The sequence below is a fragment of the Nilaparvata lugens genome, chromosome 2, assembly GCF_014356525.2.
Source record: "Nilaparvata lugens isolate BPH chromosome 2, ASM1435652v1, whole genome shotgun sequence".
Lineage (NCBI taxonomy): Eukaryota > Metazoa > Arthropoda > Insecta > Hemiptera > Delphacidae > Nilaparvata > Nilaparvata lugens.
In genome coordinates, this window is record NC_052505.1 from 62,915,020 (window position 1) to 62,938,062 (window position 23,043).

The 23,043-nt window shown below is 33.1% G+C and overlaps 1 protein-coding gene across 1 annotated transcript in view; it reads left to right on the forward strand.

The window, feature by feature from the left end:
- Positions 1-2,112: 2,112 nt before the first annotated feature.
- The window catches only part of LOC111049286 (putative phosphatidate phosphatase), a 36,929-nt gene continuing 15,998 nt past the window's right edge, over positions 2,113-23,043 (forward strand). Inside the window, exon 1 of the mRNA XM_022335322.2 lies at positions 2,113-2,427. Coding sequence (XP_022191014.2) covers positions 2,364-2,427 — 64 coding nt within the window. The 5' untranslated portion in view covers positions 2,113-2,363. The remainder of the gene's footprint in view (positions 2,428-23,043) is intronic.

Here is a 23,043-nt window from a genome sequence, read left to right on the forward strand (position 1 = left end):
TAGTCCTCGGCCTACGGCCTCGGACTTGAAAACCTATTTCGAGCTGGAAAAATCTCATTTTCTGCTCTAGGTGCGAAATATACTATATCACTAGTCTGTCACGTTTAGAAGAATACGACTGTAGTCTATCAACTCCTCCCCGACTGCAACACGCGCCATTTATAAAAGCAGAACAATGTAGAAAAGTGGAGAATACATCCCCTATCACAGTAGAACTCTCTAGGCTCTGGAGGTTTGGCGAAACGTCCGACCAATCGCAGTGCATGGAAACCGCCAGAAGGTTCGAGAATGCGCTTGCCATTGGTCGATGGTTCCCCGCTCCAAAACCGGAACACACTGGAACGATCCAGAAGTCCCCCTGCCTTCTCTATGATGATCACTTGAAGATTCCGGAATCCCCTCGCCTCTGCCATCCCTCTAAAGGCCTCATCCATAACAATACTTTGCTATCAAACAATTTAATGGCTCCATTTTCAGTTCAATTCGAATGTCTTCATTTCGCAAGAGATCCAGTCTTGTACGTGTACTTAACACTCCTAAGGAAGCGCATTTCTGCTGCTTGGATCCTGCTTGCTTCTTTCTTATCAACAAACCACAATTCAATTCCGTTAAAACAAGGAAGACCATATGGTCTGGTATAGAATTTTAATTTAGTATTTCTTCTGACTTCGTTTTCCAGGCTCTTACGATTTTTTTTACAATATAGACTGAAATTGATTGACTTTCTTGAAAGTATCCAAGTCTTCTTTATAGTTTACCGTGCAGCCCAAGTAAATGTAAGCAGAAACTTGTTCCAGGACTGAATCTTCAACATCTTTGTTCGAATCAGCCATTTTCCTTTGAAAGCCATAAGCTTATCCTTTGTTTTTGCAGCTGAAATTTGAAGATAATAATTTTTACATATTTTCGAGAGCTGTATATTATTAGTCTATATCTATCAGATTTACTTGACAACAGAAAAATTAATCGGAAAATAGACTGATTATCCATTATTTTGTCAAAATTACGTGGAAAATGTTCATTGGAGTTGAAAATATTATCAGCCTTATTACATTCAGTTTTCACTATCCTAGTGGGACTATCTAGCTGGAGAGTGTTTTCTTTGTCATCAAATGCAAATCTATCCTTTTATTCTGATGATCCATATCCTCTGATGGGAGTATTTGTGAAGTCTGAGCTGCAATCCTCTCTTTGTTTATTGCACACATATTCAATTGGGCTATTATTTTTGAGAGTGAAGCACTGCTCTCCAGTATAGAATACCATTGCTCGTTACAAATTTCCATTTCGCCAATGTACGGTATGAACACTTCCAGAAGAATCAATGATAATCTTTTTCTAACCAGCAGCAGAAATTCTTTGAAAAGCCTGTCTTGAGTAATGCATCATCTTGGGAGGAAGGAGTAGCTTTATGTTGAACTACCTTGACATGTTGCAGGCTATATATTATTATTATTCAAGTAGATGCTTATTTACATTGACTTGTAAACACTAAAAATACAAATTTGCATTCATAAAATTATTAAAACAAACATTCAATGATTTTTTACATAAAAATTAATTTGTATTAAAAGAGTTAAACATTTCTTATTCAATGGATATCATGTAACAACACTAGATTTGAATCATTCAATAATATTCAATACAAAAACTATTATGTGCCGTATTGATAGAGAGGCTAATTATCTAGATAGTTTTAATAAATGAAATAAATGGGATAGATACGATACTAATTATTATAAATATAGAGAACAGTTATGGCTGCCAGTTCATTCTATTTTCTCCTTAGAAAATCGCTCAGCTGAGAGCTACCGAGTCTATTGGGAAACCCGTCCCTTGGTGTGTAGTGTTGAATCACTCTGTATATAGTAAGGTTCAAGTTATAATGGCAGTGGATAAAGATAGAAGAACAGCGTTGCCGATTCTCTGCCTTAATTAATTATATTTCTACACTGTCAAAAACAGATTTGGCATCGTTGCGGAGCTAGAAAAGGATAGTACTACCTGCTTTGTCGAATGATAGAGAAGGATAGCAACATCAAAGTTTATCAAATACTGTCATTATAACGTGGACCTCACTGTAGGAGTATAGCACCGTATTTGAAGTAGGTAGGCAACGAAAACGCCTAGCGGCAGCACATTGAACTAGATGCCGGTGTTGTAATACCACATTCAGACAGAATCGTTTCATTCATAGTAGATGGTTGTAGTTGTTGTTCATAGTAACGTAGTAACAGTTTGCCTCTCCTGGCTTGTGCAGTGATTGTTGTGAATGTAGCGCGTCTATTCATTCAACTTTTATAATTATTTCACACCGGGTTGTTGTTTAATTTGCAAAAGTGGATAAGTTTTCGCTCACTGGCATGGCGTCCTTGTTTGGACTCTTCAATCGGCGAATGATCATCGACTTCATTTGTATAATCTCAGGTGAGTTTTATCTGTTATCAAAGTAGGATAGTTAAAACTACTTAGATGCACTGATAACGATTAGTTCTAGAGAGGCTACAGATCGTCCTATGCATATTTAATATGGTTTTACGCGCTGTTTATTATAGTCTAGTATGTGAGCTTTTTAAGAAGAGTATCATCAACATTACTAAACTCAAATAATACTTATGCATAACTTATATCTATACTACAAAGATCATATAGTCCACACTAGTTTTTACTTCATATACTATTACCATACTATACAGGATGTTCCACGTCCACGAAAAGTCTAACAGCTGAAAACCATAGTAATCTACATGAAATTTCCAACAAAGAATGACTAGAAAATTTATTTCATTAGTTTTCGAGAAATATCAATTTTTTAAAAACGTCAATAACTAGGAAACTAACAGTCAAAAACTAATACAAAGAATATTGTAGGAAAGAAAAAGAAATTTCCAATTAGATTCATATAATTTTGTTCAGTTTTTTTGAACTTTTTATGAGCGTTCAATCTGTTTGAAATATTACTGTCAACTCGATGAATGTACTTTTTCAACTTTGAGCGCTGATAAAAAGTTTAGAAAAGTCAAAAAAAGAAACAAATTATAAGAATCTTATTGGAAATTTCTTCCTCTTTCCAACCATATCCTTTGAATTAGATTTTGACTGATAGTTTTATGGTTATTGACGTTTTTAAAAAATATAGAACAATCAATATTTCTCGAAACCAAAGTCCATGTAGAGAATAAATGTTCTAGACATTTTTGCTGCAAATTTCATGTAGAATCTATGGTCTTCGGCTGTTACACCTTTCGTGGGTAACCCATGGATAAGGACAACAATTTAGTACTCTAAATAACACTCTCTATTAATTTAAATGATCAGAATACTATCTGACAAATAGCCTACATAAATGCTATCTACTGTATATACAAATAACTTTCTGAGTACATATCCTCTAAAGACAAACATTCTACACTGAAAAACTGCATTATATTTTTAAGATAAAATTCCTACATATAGTAATAAGACCATGCGAGTAGAAAAAGTTCCATGAATTATTTTTGATCATGAGAAAAATTAGTGTTGTATGCTATCAAAAGTATCAAATCTTCCTCAACTCGTTACTCAGACTGGCTTAAAAGTTTAACATTGCTGTTTCCGGTTCTAGCAGTCATTCCTTGGTTTCCTTCAATTTTCCTCCTTGAGAACAACAGCATTCTTTTCCCTATATATTTGTAGTATACGGTATCCTGGGCAAAAGTGAAAATAGTGCATTAATTTTGTTGAAAGATTGATTATCTAAAGCATAACATTTTTTTATTTCATCACATTAAACCAAGGTACCCAGAATACATTGTACTCTAGGTACATTGCATTAACTGCTGCTGCTTCAAATGTGATGTCAGTAACATTTGCCGGTAAACTAATTTTTTCTCTTTCTCTCTTCTTCTTCTTCTTCTTGCTTGTAATATTGTATTTATTTTTCTTAATTTGATTTGTTGACCGAGCGAAGTGAGGTCTAAGATTCAAGTCGACGGTTTTGCATTTCTATATGTTTATATGTTGCGCATTTACAGCGAAACGCAGCGATAGATTTTCATGAAATTTGACAGGTATGTTCCTTTTTGAATTGCGCGTCGACGTATATACAAGGTTTTTGAAAATGTTGCATTCCAAGGATAATATAAAAGGAAAAGGAGCCTCCTTCATACGCCAATATTAGAGTAAAAATTAAACTATATAATATTATGCATCATAAATCAGCTGTCGAGTGGATTATAAATTGCATGCAATGCAATGTAACTTAATTAAAAACCAGCTGTTGTGTGGACTATTAATTGCATGCAATTGATATCTTGAAGTGTAGCATAGTATTTTCTCCCGAATTTTCTCTGCTTTCATCTCGGTAATATTTTGCTGATGATAGTAGCATATAGCTGTTTACATCAAATTACTAGCATTGTCGATACAACAACCCAAACAGCCAGTAGTCGTTTATACACCAATATCTCGCCGACACGACAGGACAGGACAGACTTTACTCTGATGGTCAGTATTGGAGGAGACTGTGGTTTATAACTGCGCGAGGACTACTGTTTACATAACTACTAGTTTCATTTAGCTTATTTATCGTTGTTTTGTCAAAAACAATCAAATAGAATCCTCATTGAGTATCAATAAATATTATTATTATGATTGTTGACATATGGTATATTATGGTTGTTAATTTTAACTATTTTTTATAAAACATGAATAAATCATGTAAATAGCAGGCCAATATCACAGCCTCAATGGCTGTCATATTTTCTTTCACACAAGGCTTTTCATATAATATCATGGATAATGGTCGACCAAACCTATTTATAAAGAAGTGTTTGTTTAAAATTGTAGCATTTCTATTCAAATCGTACTCGCCATTTCTTCTGCCTTTCTAACAGCCATTAGCACAACGATAGCCTCTCTGTAATGATACTCAATCCTGCATTATGTTGATCCTGACAATCGGTCTGATGTCAATAAATAGTAATCTATTTATAAGATTATTGTCATCATTGCCGAGAATATAGAACTAGGTCAAAGAATGGCTCCTTTGTGACCAGGACTCGACCGGATGATTCAATTTAAGAGAAACGTTCTTTATTCTGTTGTGTGTGGGACTGCAAGCTCGTGTTTCGTGATTGTCAATGCGGCCGACACTAATTTTCAGTGCAAAACACGTAATAACCATAAAGACATCCACGGATGCAATAGCCTAATCACTGGTTATTTTCTGAATGTCGTAGCCAAAATTTGAAGAGGTTGAAATTCTCTAGATATCCCAATTATTATTAGATGATATACTAGTACAGAATAGAAGATTATTGTTATTTAGATTATCTTAATTGACGAACGTTCTCCAACTTGGAAATATTGACTGTAAATAATATTTGAAACCTGTACCAAGCAGAATCTATCAGATAATCTTGCTGGGATTTTGTAGAGACCAGGCCAAACTTTGAAGTAATAATTATTGCAGGATGATACCTTTTCAAATATAATTGATCATATTATCTGTATAGAACTACTTTCGGTGGATTCGATAAAGAGAATCGGTTAAGATGTTAAGTTGAAGAGATGTATATAGTTTCTTCACAGATACTCTGTAAAAAGACTATTACGCTACACTTGGAAATAATTGCAGGGAGAATACTTACTGATGGTACTGAATAAGCCTTGAAATGAATGGATTATTCGACCATTGAAGGATCTTGAATCAAGTAGGTATCAGTGGTAGGTACGGTATGATGCTTGATGAGCTACGTGCGAACTCGATTCAAACTGATTTAAGCGTGGGAAATAGTAAAAATAATACAATTATTGTACCTTGTATTTTTTGTTCTGCGACTGAACGAGTTATTATGGAGTAGCTAGAGAACGGTGAGCATCCATGAGAATATTAGTGTGGGCCTGAGAAGCAGGCTAAAATACTTGTAGCCTATATGTGTCGCTTCATCCAATGACTCGTACATTAGAGTGTACAAAATTATCCGCTACCGGGCTATAATCAATAAAATCAACATGTCAATCAATAGTTTCCTCTAAAAATATTGCAAAGCAATAACGAAATAAATTGTATATGAAGGCCTATGTTAAATAAACTCCTCGATAATTATTGTTTGTCTCGATTTGAGTAAGTTAATCTATTTGAGGATATCTATTAATAGCTTTCTGTCAATTTATAGAGGTAATAATTTGCAAGGCGATCTATTATAATATGCTATATGCGAGGTGGGAATCTGATCTCACTATATGAGTCAAATTTGCAGAATTGGTAGAGATCAATTTGAAATATAAATATTATAATCACTTTGTACAATGCGGTACCTACCTACTTTTTTATATATGACATATCAGTCTGAATAATAGCTACGGTATTCCCATCGTAAAGCGCTTTCGGATGCCATGTCCATTGTCAAAACTTCAGAAATAGTGTTATCTAGACACAATACAAATATATTCATGATAAATATATAAATAAGAATGTATAATTATATAGGCTGTGATTTGTTACTGATAAAGAGAAAAATATAATATCAAGAGTAGATTATCTACTGAAATGCCCGTTCTAGAGAATCTCTTCTGGGACTTCGACCCTACTTTCTAGTGCAAGAGACTGCAACGTTAGGCTTAAACAAGAAGCAATACCACTGATGATTGCTTCAATAAAATGTATGCTATATTATCTGTGAAGCCTATAGAATCATATAGAAGCATATACCTATAGAAGCATATAAACCTATAGAAGCATATATATCGTTATAGAATATATCATCGTTTATACCGGTATTCTAGAGTGTACCGTGAAATGTTACATTTCGAAATAGGAGTGCTGTGCAAAATAATTCTATTATATGTTTTTCATGCTCGAATACTCATTGAAAATCCTATGATAGAGGATAGGCCTATTTCATTTTGTAATTATGTATTTCACTTCGATTAGCATGTGCCTATATAGAACAATATAGTGCACATCAGTGATTATAAGAAAGTATTTGCTGTGACGAAATATAATATTCTACTGCCGAATATTCCGATGTTGGAGTGAACAGAAATTGTGAACGTTTTCAGTACATTGACAAATGAAATTGAAAATTATTTTCAAATTTATCTTCCTATTATATTCTAAAGGTGGAGTGTGCCACAGTAAAAAAAATATTCTCTGTGTTATTTTCTTCCATGATGAAATACGCATAGGAAATCACATGATGATGAGATGTATTCTGCTGTCGTAAATAAATAATATTGTGTATTTAGACTCTATTCATTAATATTTGCAGTAATAACATTTGTACAGACTAGACTCTCCCAATAGCAAAATTTTTATAGTTCTAGGAGCCCTTCATGACGATACTGGAAAAATTATGAGTTTCGAAACTTCATATAGATTACCATGATGATTATATTATAAATACTATTATACAATATTATAATACTATTATATAATATTATTATATGGAGACTATATTATTTATTATCCAAGGATTTGATTCTTGCAGGCTGTTGGTAAATCAGAATCACTCACATATTAATACAGGGCCCGGCATAGAAACCTGACGATTTTTGAGGGATAATAACTAAAGTGTCTTTCGTACAATTAAATCATATAATATATTATCAATGATTATATATCATCCAAAGGATTTCCGTTACTTTTCACACACTCACTTAACCTAATTCTAAAATTTTCCATTGCTCGCTCAATCATCACTTGTGGAATTGCTTCAATTTCTCGTTGAATGAATTCCTTCAGTTCTGTGGATTATAGGCTGCTCAATAACGGTAATTTTGTTTATTCATAAATCCCGAAAAATGGAAATGTTCCTCATCACTTGAAAGAATAACGGCATCCTGGTGGAAATTTTTGAGAATGATCTCGCAAGCGGCTTTACAATGTTCCTAATAATTTGCATTAAGTTGTTACACTAACATTATCTTATACAGATGAAATTTTAGGTCGGAATGAAGAGTTCGTCGTACACTTCGATCAGAAATGGCTAGCGCAACAGCATGTTTCGCTGCTGAACGTCGTGGAGACCGTGTAACAGCTACTCAGGCGTTTTTTAGGCGTTCTCACGGTTCGTTTTCGTCCTGCTGGTTTCGTTTTAAAGCGGACAACGTGTTCCTGGAATTCTTCACCCACAACAAGATCGTATTCCTACTGGGAACAGGCGCGTGTCGATTTAAATTATTGAAATGTATGCGACATAAACGCTGTGTTAAAATAACTGAGTCATTATTTTAAAAATAAGCTTCATTCACAATCGCTTGATGTTCACTTGACCACGACATACTGGCTACTGAAATGGCAAGAATAGACCTGTCGATGTACAACATTCCCGCCTTTCCAATGACAGTGGTTCAAACATAACAATTACTACAAAATCACTATGAAAATACCACAAAATCAAAATGACATAAATCGTCAGATTAATATGCCGGTCACTGTATATAGACGAGTTCATGGATGAACTGAAATGATTGTAAAGTGTTACAATGCACAGAATTATTTTTATCTTTGCCGAGAATATAGAACTAGGTCAAAGAATGGCTCCTTTGTGACCAGGACTCGACCGGATGATTCAATTTAAGAGAAACGTTCTTTATTCTGTTGTGTGTGGGACTGCAAGCTCGTGTTTCGTGATTGTCAATGCGGCCGACACTAATTTTCAGTGCAAAACACGTAATAACCATAAAGACATGCACGGATGCAATAGCCTAATCACTGGTTATTTTCTGAATGTCGTAGCCAAAATTTGAAGAGGTTGAAATTCTCTAGATATCCCAATTATTATTAGATGATATACTAGTACAGAATAGAAGATTATTGTTATTTAGATTATCTTAATTGACGAACGTTCTCCAACTTGGAAATATTGACTGTAAATAATAAAAATAATTTGAAACCTGTACCAAGCAGAATCTATCAGATAATCTTGCTGGGATTTTGTAGAGACCAGGCCAAACTTTGAAGTAATAATTATTGCAGGATGATACCTTTTCAAATATAATTGATCATATTATCTGTATAGAACTACTTTCGGTGGATTCGATAAAGAGAATCGGTTAAGATGTTAAGTTGAAGAGATGTATATAGTTTCTTCACAGATACTCTGTAAAAAGACTATTACGCTACACTTGGAAATAATTGCAGGGAGAATACTTACTGATGGTACTGAATAAGCCTTGAAATGAATGGATTATTCGACCATTGAAGGATCTTGAATCAAGTAGGTATCAGTGGTAGGTACGGTATGATGCTTGATGAGCTACGTGCGAACTCGATTCAAACTGATTTAAGCGTGGGAAATAGTAAAAATAATACAATTATTGTACCTTGTATTTTTTGTTCTGCGACTGAACGAGTTATTATGGAGTAGCTAGAGAACGGTGAGCATCCATGAGAATATTAGTGTGGGCCTGAGAAGCAGGCTAAAATACTTGTAGCCTATATGTGTCGCTTCATCCAATGACTCGTACATTAGAGTGTACAAAATTATCCGCTACCGGGCTATAATCAATAAAATCAACATGTCAATCAATAGTTTCCTCTAAAAATATTGCAAAGCAATAACGAAATAAATTGTATATGAAGGCCTATGTTAAATAAACTCCTCGATAATTATTGTTTGTCTCGATTTGAGTAAGTTAATCTATTTGAGGATATCTATTAATAGCTTTCTGTCAATTTATAGAGGTAATAATTTGCAAGGCGATCTATTATAATATGCTATATGCGAGGTGGGAATCTGATCTCACTATATGAGTCAAATTTGCAGAATTGGTAGAGATCAATTTGAAATATAAATATTATAATCACTTTGTACAATGCGGTACCTACCTACTTTTTTATATATGACATATCAGTCTGAATAATAGCTACGGTATTCCCATCGTAAAGCGCTTTCGGATGCCATGTCCATTGTCAAAACTTCAGAAATAGTGTTATCTAGACACAATACAAATATATTCATGATAAATATATAAATAAGAATGTATAATTATATAGGCTGTGATTTGTTACTGATAAAGAGAAAAATATAATATCAAGAGTAGATTATCTACTGAAATGCCCGTTCTAGAGAATCTCTTCTGGGACTTCAACCCTACTTTCTAGTGCAAGAGACTGCAACGTTAGGCTTAAACAAGAAGCAATACCACTGATGATTGCTTCAATAAAATGTATGCTATATTATCTGTGAAGCCTATAGAATCATATAGAAGCATATACCTATAGAAGCATATAAACCTATAGAAGCATATATATCGTTATAGAATATATCATCGTTTATACCGGTATTCTAGAGTGTACCGTGAAATGTTACATTTCGAAATAGGAGTGCTGTGCAAAATAATTCTATTATATGTTTTTCATGCTCGAATACTCATTGAAAATCCTATGATAGGGGATAGGCCTATTCCATTTTGTAATTATGTATTTCACTTCGATTAGCATGTGCCTATAAAGAACAATATAGTGCACATCAGTGATTATAAGAAAGTATTTGCTGTGACGAAATATAATATTCTACTGCCGAATATTCCGATGTTGGAGTGAACAGAAATTGTGAACGTTTTCAGTACATTGACAAATGAAATTGAAAATTATTTTCAAATTTATCTTCCTATTATATTCTAAAGGTGGAGTGTGCCACAGTAAAAAAAATATTCTCTGTGTTATTTTCTTCCATGATGAAATACGCATAGGAAATCACATGATGATGAGATGTATTCTGCTGTCGTAAATAAATAATATTGTGTATTTAGACTCTATTCATTAATATTTGCAGTAATAACATTTATACAGACTAGACTCTCCCAATAGCAAAATTTTTATAGTTCTAGGAGCCCTTCATGACGATACTGGAAAAATTATGAGTTTCGAAACTTCATATAGATTACCATGATGATTATATTATAAATACTATTATACAATATGACTAATTCTAATGACCATAATTATCATGATTTTATTATATGGAGACTATATAATTTATTATCCAAGGAATTGATTCTTGCAGGCTGTTGGTAAATCAGAATCACTCACATATTAATACAGGGCCCGGCATAGAAACCTGACGATTTTTGAGGGATAATAACTAAAGTGTCTTTCGTACAATTAAATCATATAATATATTATCAATGATTATATATCATCCAAAGGATTTCCGTTACTTTTCACACACTCACTTAACCTAATTCTAAAATTTTCCATTGCTCGCTCAATCATCACTTGTGGAATTGCTTCAATTTCTCGTTGAATGAATTCCTTCAGTTCTGTGGATTATTGGCTGCTCAATAACGGTAATTTTGTTTATTCATAAATCCCGAAAAATGGAAATGTTCCTCATCACTTGAAAGAATAACGGCATCCTGGTGGAAATTTTTGAGAATGATCTAGCAAGCGGCTTTGCAATGTTCCTAATAATTTGCATTAAGTTGTTACACTAACATTATCTTATACAGATGAAATTTTAGGTCGGAATGAAGAGTTCGTCGTACACTTCGATCAGAAATGGCTAGCGCAACAGCATGTTTCGCTGCTGAACGTCGTGGAGACCGTGTAACAGCTACTCAGGCGTTTTTTAGGCGTTCTCACGGTTCGTTTTCGTCCTGCTGGTTTCGTTTTAAAGCGGACAACGTGTTCCTGGAATTCTTCACCCACAACAAGATCGTATTCCTACTGGGAACAGGCGCGTGTCGATTTAAATTATTGAAATGTATGCGACATAAACGCTGTGTTAAAATAACTGAGTCATTATTTTAAAAATAAGCTTCATTCACAATCGCTTGATGTTCACTTGACCACGACATACTGGCTACTGAAATGGCAAGAATAGACCTGTCGATGTACAACATTCCCGCCTTTCCAATGACAGTGGTTCAAACATAACAATTACTACAAAATCACTATGAAAATACCACAAAATCAAAATGACATAAATCGTCAGATTAATATGCCGGTCACTGTATATAGACGAGTTCATGGATGAACTGAAATGATTGTAAAGTGTTACAATGCACAGAATTATTTTTATCTTTTAAGGTAATAGCTAGAATCATTATCAAAGAATGCGATGCAAAGTAGTGAGGGGTATGATCTCATCATTGTGCTGTAAAAACGATTATCTACTGGTTATTGTTCTGAAAAGCCACCTGGTTATTACTATATAGAATAAGGCCACCATATGCTAAGTAGATGAAGCATGCTAGTAGTTTTATTTCACTTTAATTTAGATTTAAAAATTAAAATACGCTTCACCAACTCGATATTTTTAATAGTAAACCTAGTTATATAGTATACATATAATAATTCAAATACAACTCATTTTTTGAGAAAAAGCACTTCACAACTAGTCAATTCAATAAAATAAGCCATTCACAATAGCAGGTCATTCACTTGCATGTAGCACACTATATGCACACTTATTCCACTCAGAAGAGTAGGTAACAAGAGTATCTGCTTGAGGCTTTGAGGATGATAATATAATATCATAGTGTATAGCAGAATACTCTCTCGTCAATGTAAGTTATCTATTCAATAAGCATTATGCTGCACTTGGGGAAAAATATCCCATTGCACAAGTGTACAGCCTTGTAGCTGTACGATTTATCACAATCTTGAAGCTTAATCCTACTACTCTGAATTGAATGTGCACCGACAATATATGGTATTATGTTTGATCAAATGGAGAATAACCTTATCTGGATTTGTCAATTGGCACTGAGTAACTCATTATTTAGATATTTATTCAACTTTAATGAGCTTTAAAAAACGATATCCATGATTTTAATACTCATTGGAAAATGCATTGTTCAATTCTCGCTTATTCATAGCAAATCTTGAACTGTATTACTCATCACACTAGAATTTGAAAACATAACACTCAAGTTATTATTCAATATTCGTACTGATAATTCCATCAGAAAGTGTTGCGGGAGTTCGAGAGTTATTTTGGTTTATTCAAACAGATCATGATAAATAGTTTTAATTATTTTAAAGCACCTGAACGATTGAATATCGATTTTCATGTCTGAAGAATCACCATTTTCTACTATAGAAGCAAACAGTTGAATAACCTTTTTATTCTGGTCAATACACTTTACTGTATTATAATAACAGATTTGTCAGCTTTTATTTGCCACCCAACAAATTTTCATGTACCGTACGATGATGTTTCGACTTGTTTGCTTATAGAATATTTTGAATTCTTTACTACTTAAAATACATTCGTCAGGTTTATGGATGAACTTTCTTTTTATGGGCTCAAGAATAAATCTTATAATATTATGAAAGGTTATATAATTCTAGGTTGTTTGAATTGATTAAAAAATCATATCAAGTTGACTGGTAGAGAGAACTAAAAAGTTCTCTAACCCCTAACTAAAGAATGCTCTCATACCTCTTGCCCTCTTATACAAAGTAATGAAAACATTGAGAAAAATAAGGAAAAGATAAGATAAGAAATCATATATAGCACAGCAAACCAGCAAACTACCTAGTGAACTAAAACAACGGTAAACCCTGCACTAAAACTCCATACACCACCCCAACCTTAATGACGCCATTCCTAAATATTCGAATTATGGTGCATGAAACACAACATAGAAACAACCCATCATATGAGAAGCATGATAAATTACGTCTCCAAAAGTTATGAATCCAATGTTTGGTATCATGGTATGAGAGCTTATAAACTGGTTTCACCTAGTTTATAAGTTTATTTTTAAGTTTTTAAGTTTATCCAGTCTAATCGCTCGTTTTGTCTGATCGCAGCCTAAGGCTACTTTCACACGATAGGAGACGTGCAACTTGAACACTGAACAGTGTTCACGTTTTTTTGTCGAAGTACATTGAGTCAAATCGTGTCTTTCACATGGTGACTCCTATCCAGGAACCTCGTTTTGTCACGTCTTTTCCCCTCGAGGCAAGCAGAAACCGGCTTGGATCGAGATACTAGCGGACAAATCGTCACTTTCACATGGTGATTCTACGTCTCTCCGGTCACCACTTTTTCTCAAAAACTATCTTTCTTGAAAATGAAGATAGAAAGATTCTGATTTCGGATTTGGATTCAGCGACCCCAGATTCTTTACAGCGTAAGTCCCGTTTTCGAAAATATCCGAAAACAAGGAAGTTATGGCTGTTTTTAATAAAGCTTTCTATTATCATATAATTATACGGTAAAAACGAACAGGTACTGTACTAAACAGTACGTAAGTACTGTAGCTATTATAATACAACTTACACTGTACTCGTGTAGGAAATTTGGTAGGATATTTATCTTGATTTCTGAAAATACCCCAAAATAAGGGAGTAAGATAACTTTGAAAAACCAAAGTTTTCCTGCCGATTGAAGAAACATTAAAAATTAGTCTAAGACATATTATGTCTTAGACTAAAACGTGTAACAAATATCAGATCACTATTCAAGCTATCAAGCTTTTCATAAATTTATTTGTCTCCTCATGGCAGAAGGTTTGCACCCAACGTTTTCACTTAAACATTTCTGTGATTAAATTGTGATAGAACACATTATCGTATTGATCTTCTAAATCCAGTTACATGTACATCGATTTTCGTAAAATTGATTTTTTACCGTTCCTATGAATTCTGAGAATTCAATGAATTTTTTATACAGGTTCAGCACAACTTCTTAAATAACATTATGTTTGATTCAACAGAATTCATAAGGACGACAAAACATCGAACAACAAAAAAACGCTTCCTGAGTAACTGGCTTTAACAAAGCAATGGCTTCACGAAATACAGTATGATAATTTAGAATAGTTGGTACAATGGTTATGCTTTTCGCATTATGGCAGCACTGTGCTTGCTCACTCACTTCTCCAGTTGACACTTGTTGACTTGTCAGTTGTTTACTTGACTTTGACACCTGTCATTACGCGATGTCTGAGTTTGATGTGGAGCTGTTGATTACTGCAGTTTGCAACCGACCTGCTCTTTGGGATAAAAGTCTTGACATCTACAAGGACCGGAATGAAGTCGCAAAAGTTGGATGGAAGTTAAAAAGAAATAGTCAATAATTGCTGGGAATTTAAAGTGATATTCAAAGATTTGAACCTAATAAATTGGATTGTTGAATGACAACTGAAATTTAGTGAATTTTACTGTACAACATTCCTTTTCCTCCTATTTTATTGGGTGATGAGTGGAGATGATTTATGATTTCATATTTGGATTCATCTTTTCATAGTTGAATATTTTTTTGGAAAACTAGAACTTTTAAAAATTGAAAATGGTTATGTTTAAACTTCTCAGGTGTTCAAAAACTTCTTGAAACCTTTGCCTGTCCCTTTGTGAGGCAGGAGTATTATTACCTTAGTATGTACTATATAATCATATGATAATGGAAAGCTATATTAAAAACAGCTATAACTCTCTTGTTTTCGGGTATTTTTGAAAATGGGACTAATGCTTTATAGAATTTGGGGTCGCTGAATCCAAATCCGAAATCAGAAATCTTCTATCTATATTTTTAAGGAAGTTAGACTTTGAGAAAAAGTGATGAGTCATACTTTGAGCAAACGTCGGCGTAGTTGTTAGATCTGTCGGCTTATTCATAAGATCCCCATGTGAAAGTAAATGAGCGCTGCAAAATATGAAATATGATCTTCAGTAATATGATCTTCCAGGAGCGATGACTCTGCCGTGTGAAACTGGCCTAAAGGTGCGTACAGATTTCTGCGCCACGAATATGAGCAATTCACTTTTAATCAGCTGATGCCAAGCTTTTTATATCTGTATCTTACCGTTTCTGTAAAAATACAGATATAATCAGCTGATTAAAAGTGAATTGCTCATGTTCGCGGCGCGTATATCACTGTACGCACCTTTATATGTACGTCGATCGCGATCACGACTCACACTGAAAGCTGAATTTCGACCTCACTGTTCTGTTTGTATGGAAAAAAGGAATCTCCTTCTATATGGCGACTGACGTGGGGTCGCCTTTAAAAAGCCCAAGGATGACATTTAAAATGACCTTTCACATTGGTACGGCTCTAACATTAGCACTTCAAAGTTAATAGGATCATCCATAGTAAAGATGGTAAGTTCAAAACAGGCGGCTTAAGTTGATCTATAGAATGGTACCTAATTTAATAATTATCGCCATGAATTTCGAATCTCATTCGTTCAAAACAGAAGGAATTGATTTCATACTCTTCTTAATATAGTTTCATACTCTTCTTAATATTTCGATTCTGTCAACAGAAGTGCACTAATGTAGAATGAAGGTTCCATACAAATTTTATCAGCAATGATTACCGTATGCTTTGCATTGTTTGAAAAAAATTATATGAAAAATATGATATTAAATTTTTACACCGGTAATAAGAGATTTGATAATATTATTAGATAAATATGAAATGGAATTAGTTTTTGAATCGGTTTCCTTATTTATTGTGAACAGTATCACAATTTACTGTAGTTTCCTTATTGAAGTGGATATTCCGTTATTCAGTATTATGATATATCAGGTAAGCTCATAATAATTATGATATTCGGTAAACAGTTTCATTAGCTGAGGCTAAAAAAATTTGAACTCTCTCTATGAGCAATGGAAACAAACTAAAAACATTAAATTATGGAAAATAATTAATTAGAGAGTAGGCCTAGACTTAGGCTAGACGATATGAAAATTATGGCAAATTCTTATTTCTCCTAACCGTAATATATAGTGAACCACTTAGCCGATATATTGATGAGAGAAAAGAAAAGCTTCATAGAAGAGACAGATGTAGGCCTACGTTTTTGACAATGCATGTACTTCATATCATTAAAAAAGATTACCGTACCCAACAATCTCAATTGGAATGGAATGTACAAAAATATCATAATTCCATTCTTTGACTGTAATGAAATATGATTGAATGCGAACTTGAGTTATTAAGTGGGTTGATCTTCTATAGCGAACAATTTTTTATGAGTAAATTCGAAAACATTAACTCCACTCTCCATCTCCATAAAATGATGTAGGCCTACCTATGTTTACCGTATTGCGTATTACCAAATTACTGAACTGTAATCATTATATCCAAATACTGTAATAGAAAAAATAATTTCCCAACTGCAGGAAATTATTCGTAGGTGTGTTTCTGCCTTCTTTCTTTGAAGGTCGCTGGTTTGTATTGTATTCAAGTCTACAATAATAATTTCATGTTCGTTCAGTAAATGCTCTTTTTTATTACTGCGCTGTCTCTCTCTCTCAATCTCTCTCTCACTCTCTCTCTCTCTCTGTGTAACTCTCTCTCACACTCAATCTTACTCATACACAATCTTACAATCTTACTCACTCACTCCCTCTCTTTCGCTCTCATATTGGATATTATGATTTCTAGATTTCAATTGTTGATAGAATGTATTGCAATATACATTAATACATGTTTTTTAGATCATTGACTGAATAGTAGGAGAAAAAGTTGCTTGAAATAAAATTAAATAGCCTACAAAAAGAATTAGTTTTAAAAACATGTTTTAGATCACTTTCTAGTTGTCTCAGATTTTACTTCATATCATCATCATGATGTCAATTGTTAACTATTTGAATTATTCACAAGATATAAAACTGAAACATTAAACAATATAAATACCGTATAGAGATGAGATAGCGTAGATAGCCGTTTACATGATGAGACGAGATGAAATATGAGATGCAATCTAATAATATTGTAGTGTAGACCAAAGTATTGTAGGCTACTGTAGGCTATCTACATAAAACCGTGGACTAGCAAACTTATAAATTAAAACTAAAAATTATTATACCCATTACGGTTATTATTATATTTGACTCTTCTCAAGTTGATTGCGAAAAATGTACCTATGGAGTACTTTTAAATAATTCAACAATAATAATTTGAAACAACTTGAAAAGCTGGACCATATAAATTTATTGTGGTTTGGTGGATAGGCTAAATAGAATATAGGATGAATAGAATTATTACTTGTATTTCATTAGAATAATAAATTATCCATTATATTCATAATAATGGCAAATTCTAACAAAGAAAATGACCATACAGTACAATATTATACGAAACGAATGTTGTATGTGTATGAAGTGGGAGGAATCTTACAAAATAATAGAGTAGGCTACCTAGATATTATATTTATGATTTTTTATACCATAGTCGAGAATACATAACATAGGTACTAATTCTCTATTATCATTATTATTATTATTATTTTATGATTATACATGTCAAGCAATAAATTATCCAATAATTATTATTAAACAAAAATCCAAATTGATTACTATCAAAATAATTGAGACTGTAATTCCACAATAATTAATTAATTTTGATCAATGTTATCAGAATTATAAAAATTGATAACAATAATGTGATTTTGTGATTGAGAGAGAAATGTTTGAGGAAAACAAGTTTGAAAGAGCACGCAATAAGTGGTATAAGTCGTTCAGTTGAACGTTGTAGAATTGGTTTGTTCAGATGTCAGCTTTCAGCTTATCTCTAAATGTTGTGGTTAAATTTGAAGTAGTCTTCCTTGATGCTTCAGTAGAATGCCATTCATTAACACCCAAAACCGTCATAGCCTCTTTGACTCACCTTACATAACTCGCTTGAAATACACACTTGTTCTTTCTTTTTCAGTTTTGTAATTTTTTGTTTGAAACTGGTGAAAAAAAAACAGTGGGATCGAACTCGTGTGGATCATCATGTCTGTTTCCACTATAAGATATTAATAAATTATTCAAAAATGAATTGCATTTGTAGTTTTGTTTCAGTTCAAATATATAATCATCCTTTTTGTAAGCTGCGTTTTTATCACATTTGAGGATTGCTGATAAATAGAATCTTCAATGAAAAACTCTGATATATTCATTACGTATTTCCCTGCTGTCTGTTTTACTTTCTGTTAAAACAAAAGTGGAGACAGATAGATTGATATAGAGACAAAGATTTGATTAATTCCTTTCTCTTAATTCGATAAATTCCACCAAATTCGTTGAATTGCTGCATTTCTTTCCTTTTCTAACTCATGGATGTTCAGTTGAAAATGTGGAATATTCAGTCATTGTAGCCATTTTTCAGTAATGGCTATCTACATTTCCAAGGCCTATTCAAATTTAAAAATTGGAGGATGGAAAAATGATTAAAATTAAATCTGAGAGAAATTTAAAAGACATCAGGAATATTATGAATAAATCTTTAGTAGATAGTAGGTAGAAAAGATGAATATAGAACATTTTCAAATTCCTAGGATTTTTTTAATTGAATATCCTTCCTCTGCCAGGTTATGACAGAACTATGACAAGCAATTACATTTTTTTTCACAACAGAGTACCAGTACATCAATGGTATTTCACAAAATATTTAGGAGTATTAATTTACTTGCCAAGTGGACTGTAAATCGGCTAGTGAGGATATATTTTCTATCTTGATCAACATGACGAAGATAATCTGAGGAACATTGGGAAAGAAAACATTTGGACTTGAGGGAACCAAGGTGAACTTGAAACAAATATTTAATGATAAACGATTTTAAAAACATAGCTTGTTTATTTACAGCATTGCCTGCTCCTGCAAAGTCGCGAACATCGTCTGACTCATATTTTTCAAGCAGAGGCGCAACAAATACAGCTTGTAATATTTCTAATCCACTTGTATATGCTCCAAGCATCAACTGCACTGCATTCCTGAAGCGTAGCTATTACTACATAATATAAATATGTAATAATTCTGATATATCATGTGTGATAAAAATATATAGTGATAGGTCAACACTAGTTCGCCTTCAGAGGCAAAACAACGACTTGTAGCCGCCCTCTGCCTGCGGTGTCTAGACAGTCTTGCCTCAGGCTAAACTATCTTATAGTTATCAACTAAGGAACAATCTCTAGTTGGCAATCTACCCAAATATACAAACATTATATGAATCCATGTCAATAAATTGTTCAGATAATTGTTCTATAAAACTACACCATTCCGCAAATTGTCGCCTCCCAATTTGATTTGCTCTTTGTGTACGGCCTTCAGTCATAACTACCTATAGCCTACTTACTGGTGAAATTATTTCATCAAAACAATGAGAAATAAGTACGGTAGACCTAGGTCTACCTATATAATCATGAAATAAATGATTTAGCATGATTATGAACATGAAATAAAAGATACTTTGGTACCGATATAATGATAGTTATAGTCGTACCTTCCTACAGGCCTCCCTATTTATAATGAGAAACGTCATTTTCAACTTTCAAGGAATATAATAACGTATCATACCTTGTTTTCGGTACATTTATTGATCAAAACACATCACTGCTGATTTTTCCAAAAATGTACTACTTATTATCTGTTTCAACGTTGTATAATAGTTATTTTTCGTGGCGTCTGAACTATAGGCTAATCTATATTTACAAGTTGCATGGCTTTATAGCCAGAGTTGACCATCTAAAAGTTCAATAAGGTAGGCCTTCGGTTTCCTGACAGCCGAATTTAGACATCACTATTTCTATCTCTTCCAGTCTCAAAATTGCGTATCTCTTTCTTATTTTGTCAATCACCTCTAAAGTTATTGGTTCATACTATTTTCTGAATGGTTTTAGTAGTCTTTAAAATTACAACTGGATTTCACAACTGCTACTATTATTTTACATAGAAGTTGATAGTATGAAAGTGAGTAGTAGGCTACCATTGCAAATCCCTTACAAAATTTTGATTGAAAATTTGAAGAAAAATTTGCAAATATCCGCTATCCTTATATTGGTAAAAAATCGGTGATTTTAAAAATAATTATTTTAATGTGAACAATAAACGCCTGTGAATAAGGAGTATTACAAATATAGGCTTATATATTCATCTTGAAACACTCTGCCTGTAGCAGTAGGCCTACACCGTACCTAGGAGTGTAGTAAGGCGATATACGCGATATACCCTGATATACGTGATAGGCCTACGTAGTATAGCCTACAGTCGACACATGACGTACGGTACCTATTATTCTATTTTGACTGCTGCATCCAACGTCAAATATATGTAAATGTATGTATATATATATATAATGTGTGTACCTCCTGACCGAGATTCCCCCTTCGTTTAATTTCCGTTACGGTAATTGTGCGAAAACAATTATTCTTCATTCGTCTGTTTAGAGATGTCATTCAATGTAGGTACCGGTACCCAATACTATACAAGAGTGTAGGGGAACTTTCAACGCCCACGCAAAGGTTTGAAAGGAATGAATCTTTTTCATCCTATTACATTTATTCGATCACATGTAGTTTGAAGATACAATAATAATCCCGAAGATACAGCTGATAATGGGTAACGTTTTTGAAATCGTCTAGATCTACTGTAGAGTTATCAGAAATAAATATTCAAATCAAACAAATACTAGTAGTTCTGTGAACAGTAGACCTCACGCAGTATTCTCATCCACAAGTACCTGATTGAAACTATAGACCTTATAGTTAAACACTTAAACATTTAAACATTTAAACATTTAAACATTTAAACATTTAAACATTTAAACATTTAAACATTTAAACATTTAAACATTTAAACATTTAAACATTTAAACATTTAAACATTTAAACATTTAACATTTAAACATTAAACATTTAAACATTTAAACATTTAAACATTTAAACATTTAAACATTTAAACATTTAAACATTTAAACATTTAAACATTTAAACATTTAAACATTAAACATTTAAACATTTAAACATTTAAACATTTAAACATTTAAACATTTAAACATTTAAACATTTAAACATTTAAACATTTAAACATTTAAACATTTAAACATTTAAACATTTAAACATTTAAACATTTAAACATTTAAACATTTAAACATTAAACATTTAAACATTTAAACATTTAAACATTTAAACATTTAAACATTTAAACATTTAAACATTTAAACATTTAAACATTTAAACATTTAAACATTTAATACTATAATTATTTATCGCTATGATGAAATAAAAAATCAAATATGATCTGTCAAAAGTTCTAGATAAGTTATTATAGGCCCAAGTATTCTTAACTCCACAATGATGTCAGTTACCGTACTTGAAATGAAATTGAGAATATATAAATGTGCATAGGTGTTTTGTCTAATGTATGTTTCATGTTTTGAACTCTCTCCATCCCTTTTTATATACGAGGCGCACCGCTGTAATTATGTGAATATGACAGTTGTTCCGCAAAGTTGTTACTCTCAATGGAAAATTCGTTATTCTATTCTGCTTATAGCACATAATCATGAAACACAGATTCTATTTTTAAAATTCAACCTTCTTTTAGGAAAATAATCAATAATGAGCCCGAATTCACTTGGACAATAGTAGTGACTATTTCATTTCTTTCAACTCTGGCTGACAAGTTGACTGAGCCTACATAAGTGACGTTGTTAAAATCATTCTCCCTATGCCATAAGGGATCGGGATCCTCTGTCCTGGACGGGGCATCCTTATCAGACAAACTATCTATAGGCCCATTCTCCTTGATCTTGATCCTATTAGAGGTGGCTGTGGTAATACAGTAACGGTAATCATAGCCTGCTCTAGAGTTGACCTGGTGCACTGGGAGAAAGTGACCACTCTAATTGGTGATGGGGGTCTGGAGCGAGAAGGTCAAGATGACTGATAACCAAATGGAGAGCAAGTGCCAAGGTCAACAGAGGTCAAATTGCCTGCCAAAGGTCAGCTGTGCTGTGTCAACGGCCGGCAACTATCAACTGCTGGATTAATGAGTTATTTCACATATTGCACGTATGATTAGCTATAGAATAGCCTATATGTTCATGGGCTACTTAGTTCTTCCTACACATGTCTAAAACTAAGCTTACCGGATCGGATCGGATCAGAATATAATTCAAACTAGGATCATAGGATGATATCAGTTTTTAAATAACCAAATTTTACAGATAATATTATTCAAATAGTGAACACCCTATTGATCTACCTTCATGTCATAATTTCAAATATATATTTATAGGATATTTTCCAAAATTAACATCCACAGTCACATTACAGTATCAAATATATTATACTAGCTGTCAGGCTCGCTTCGCTCGCCATA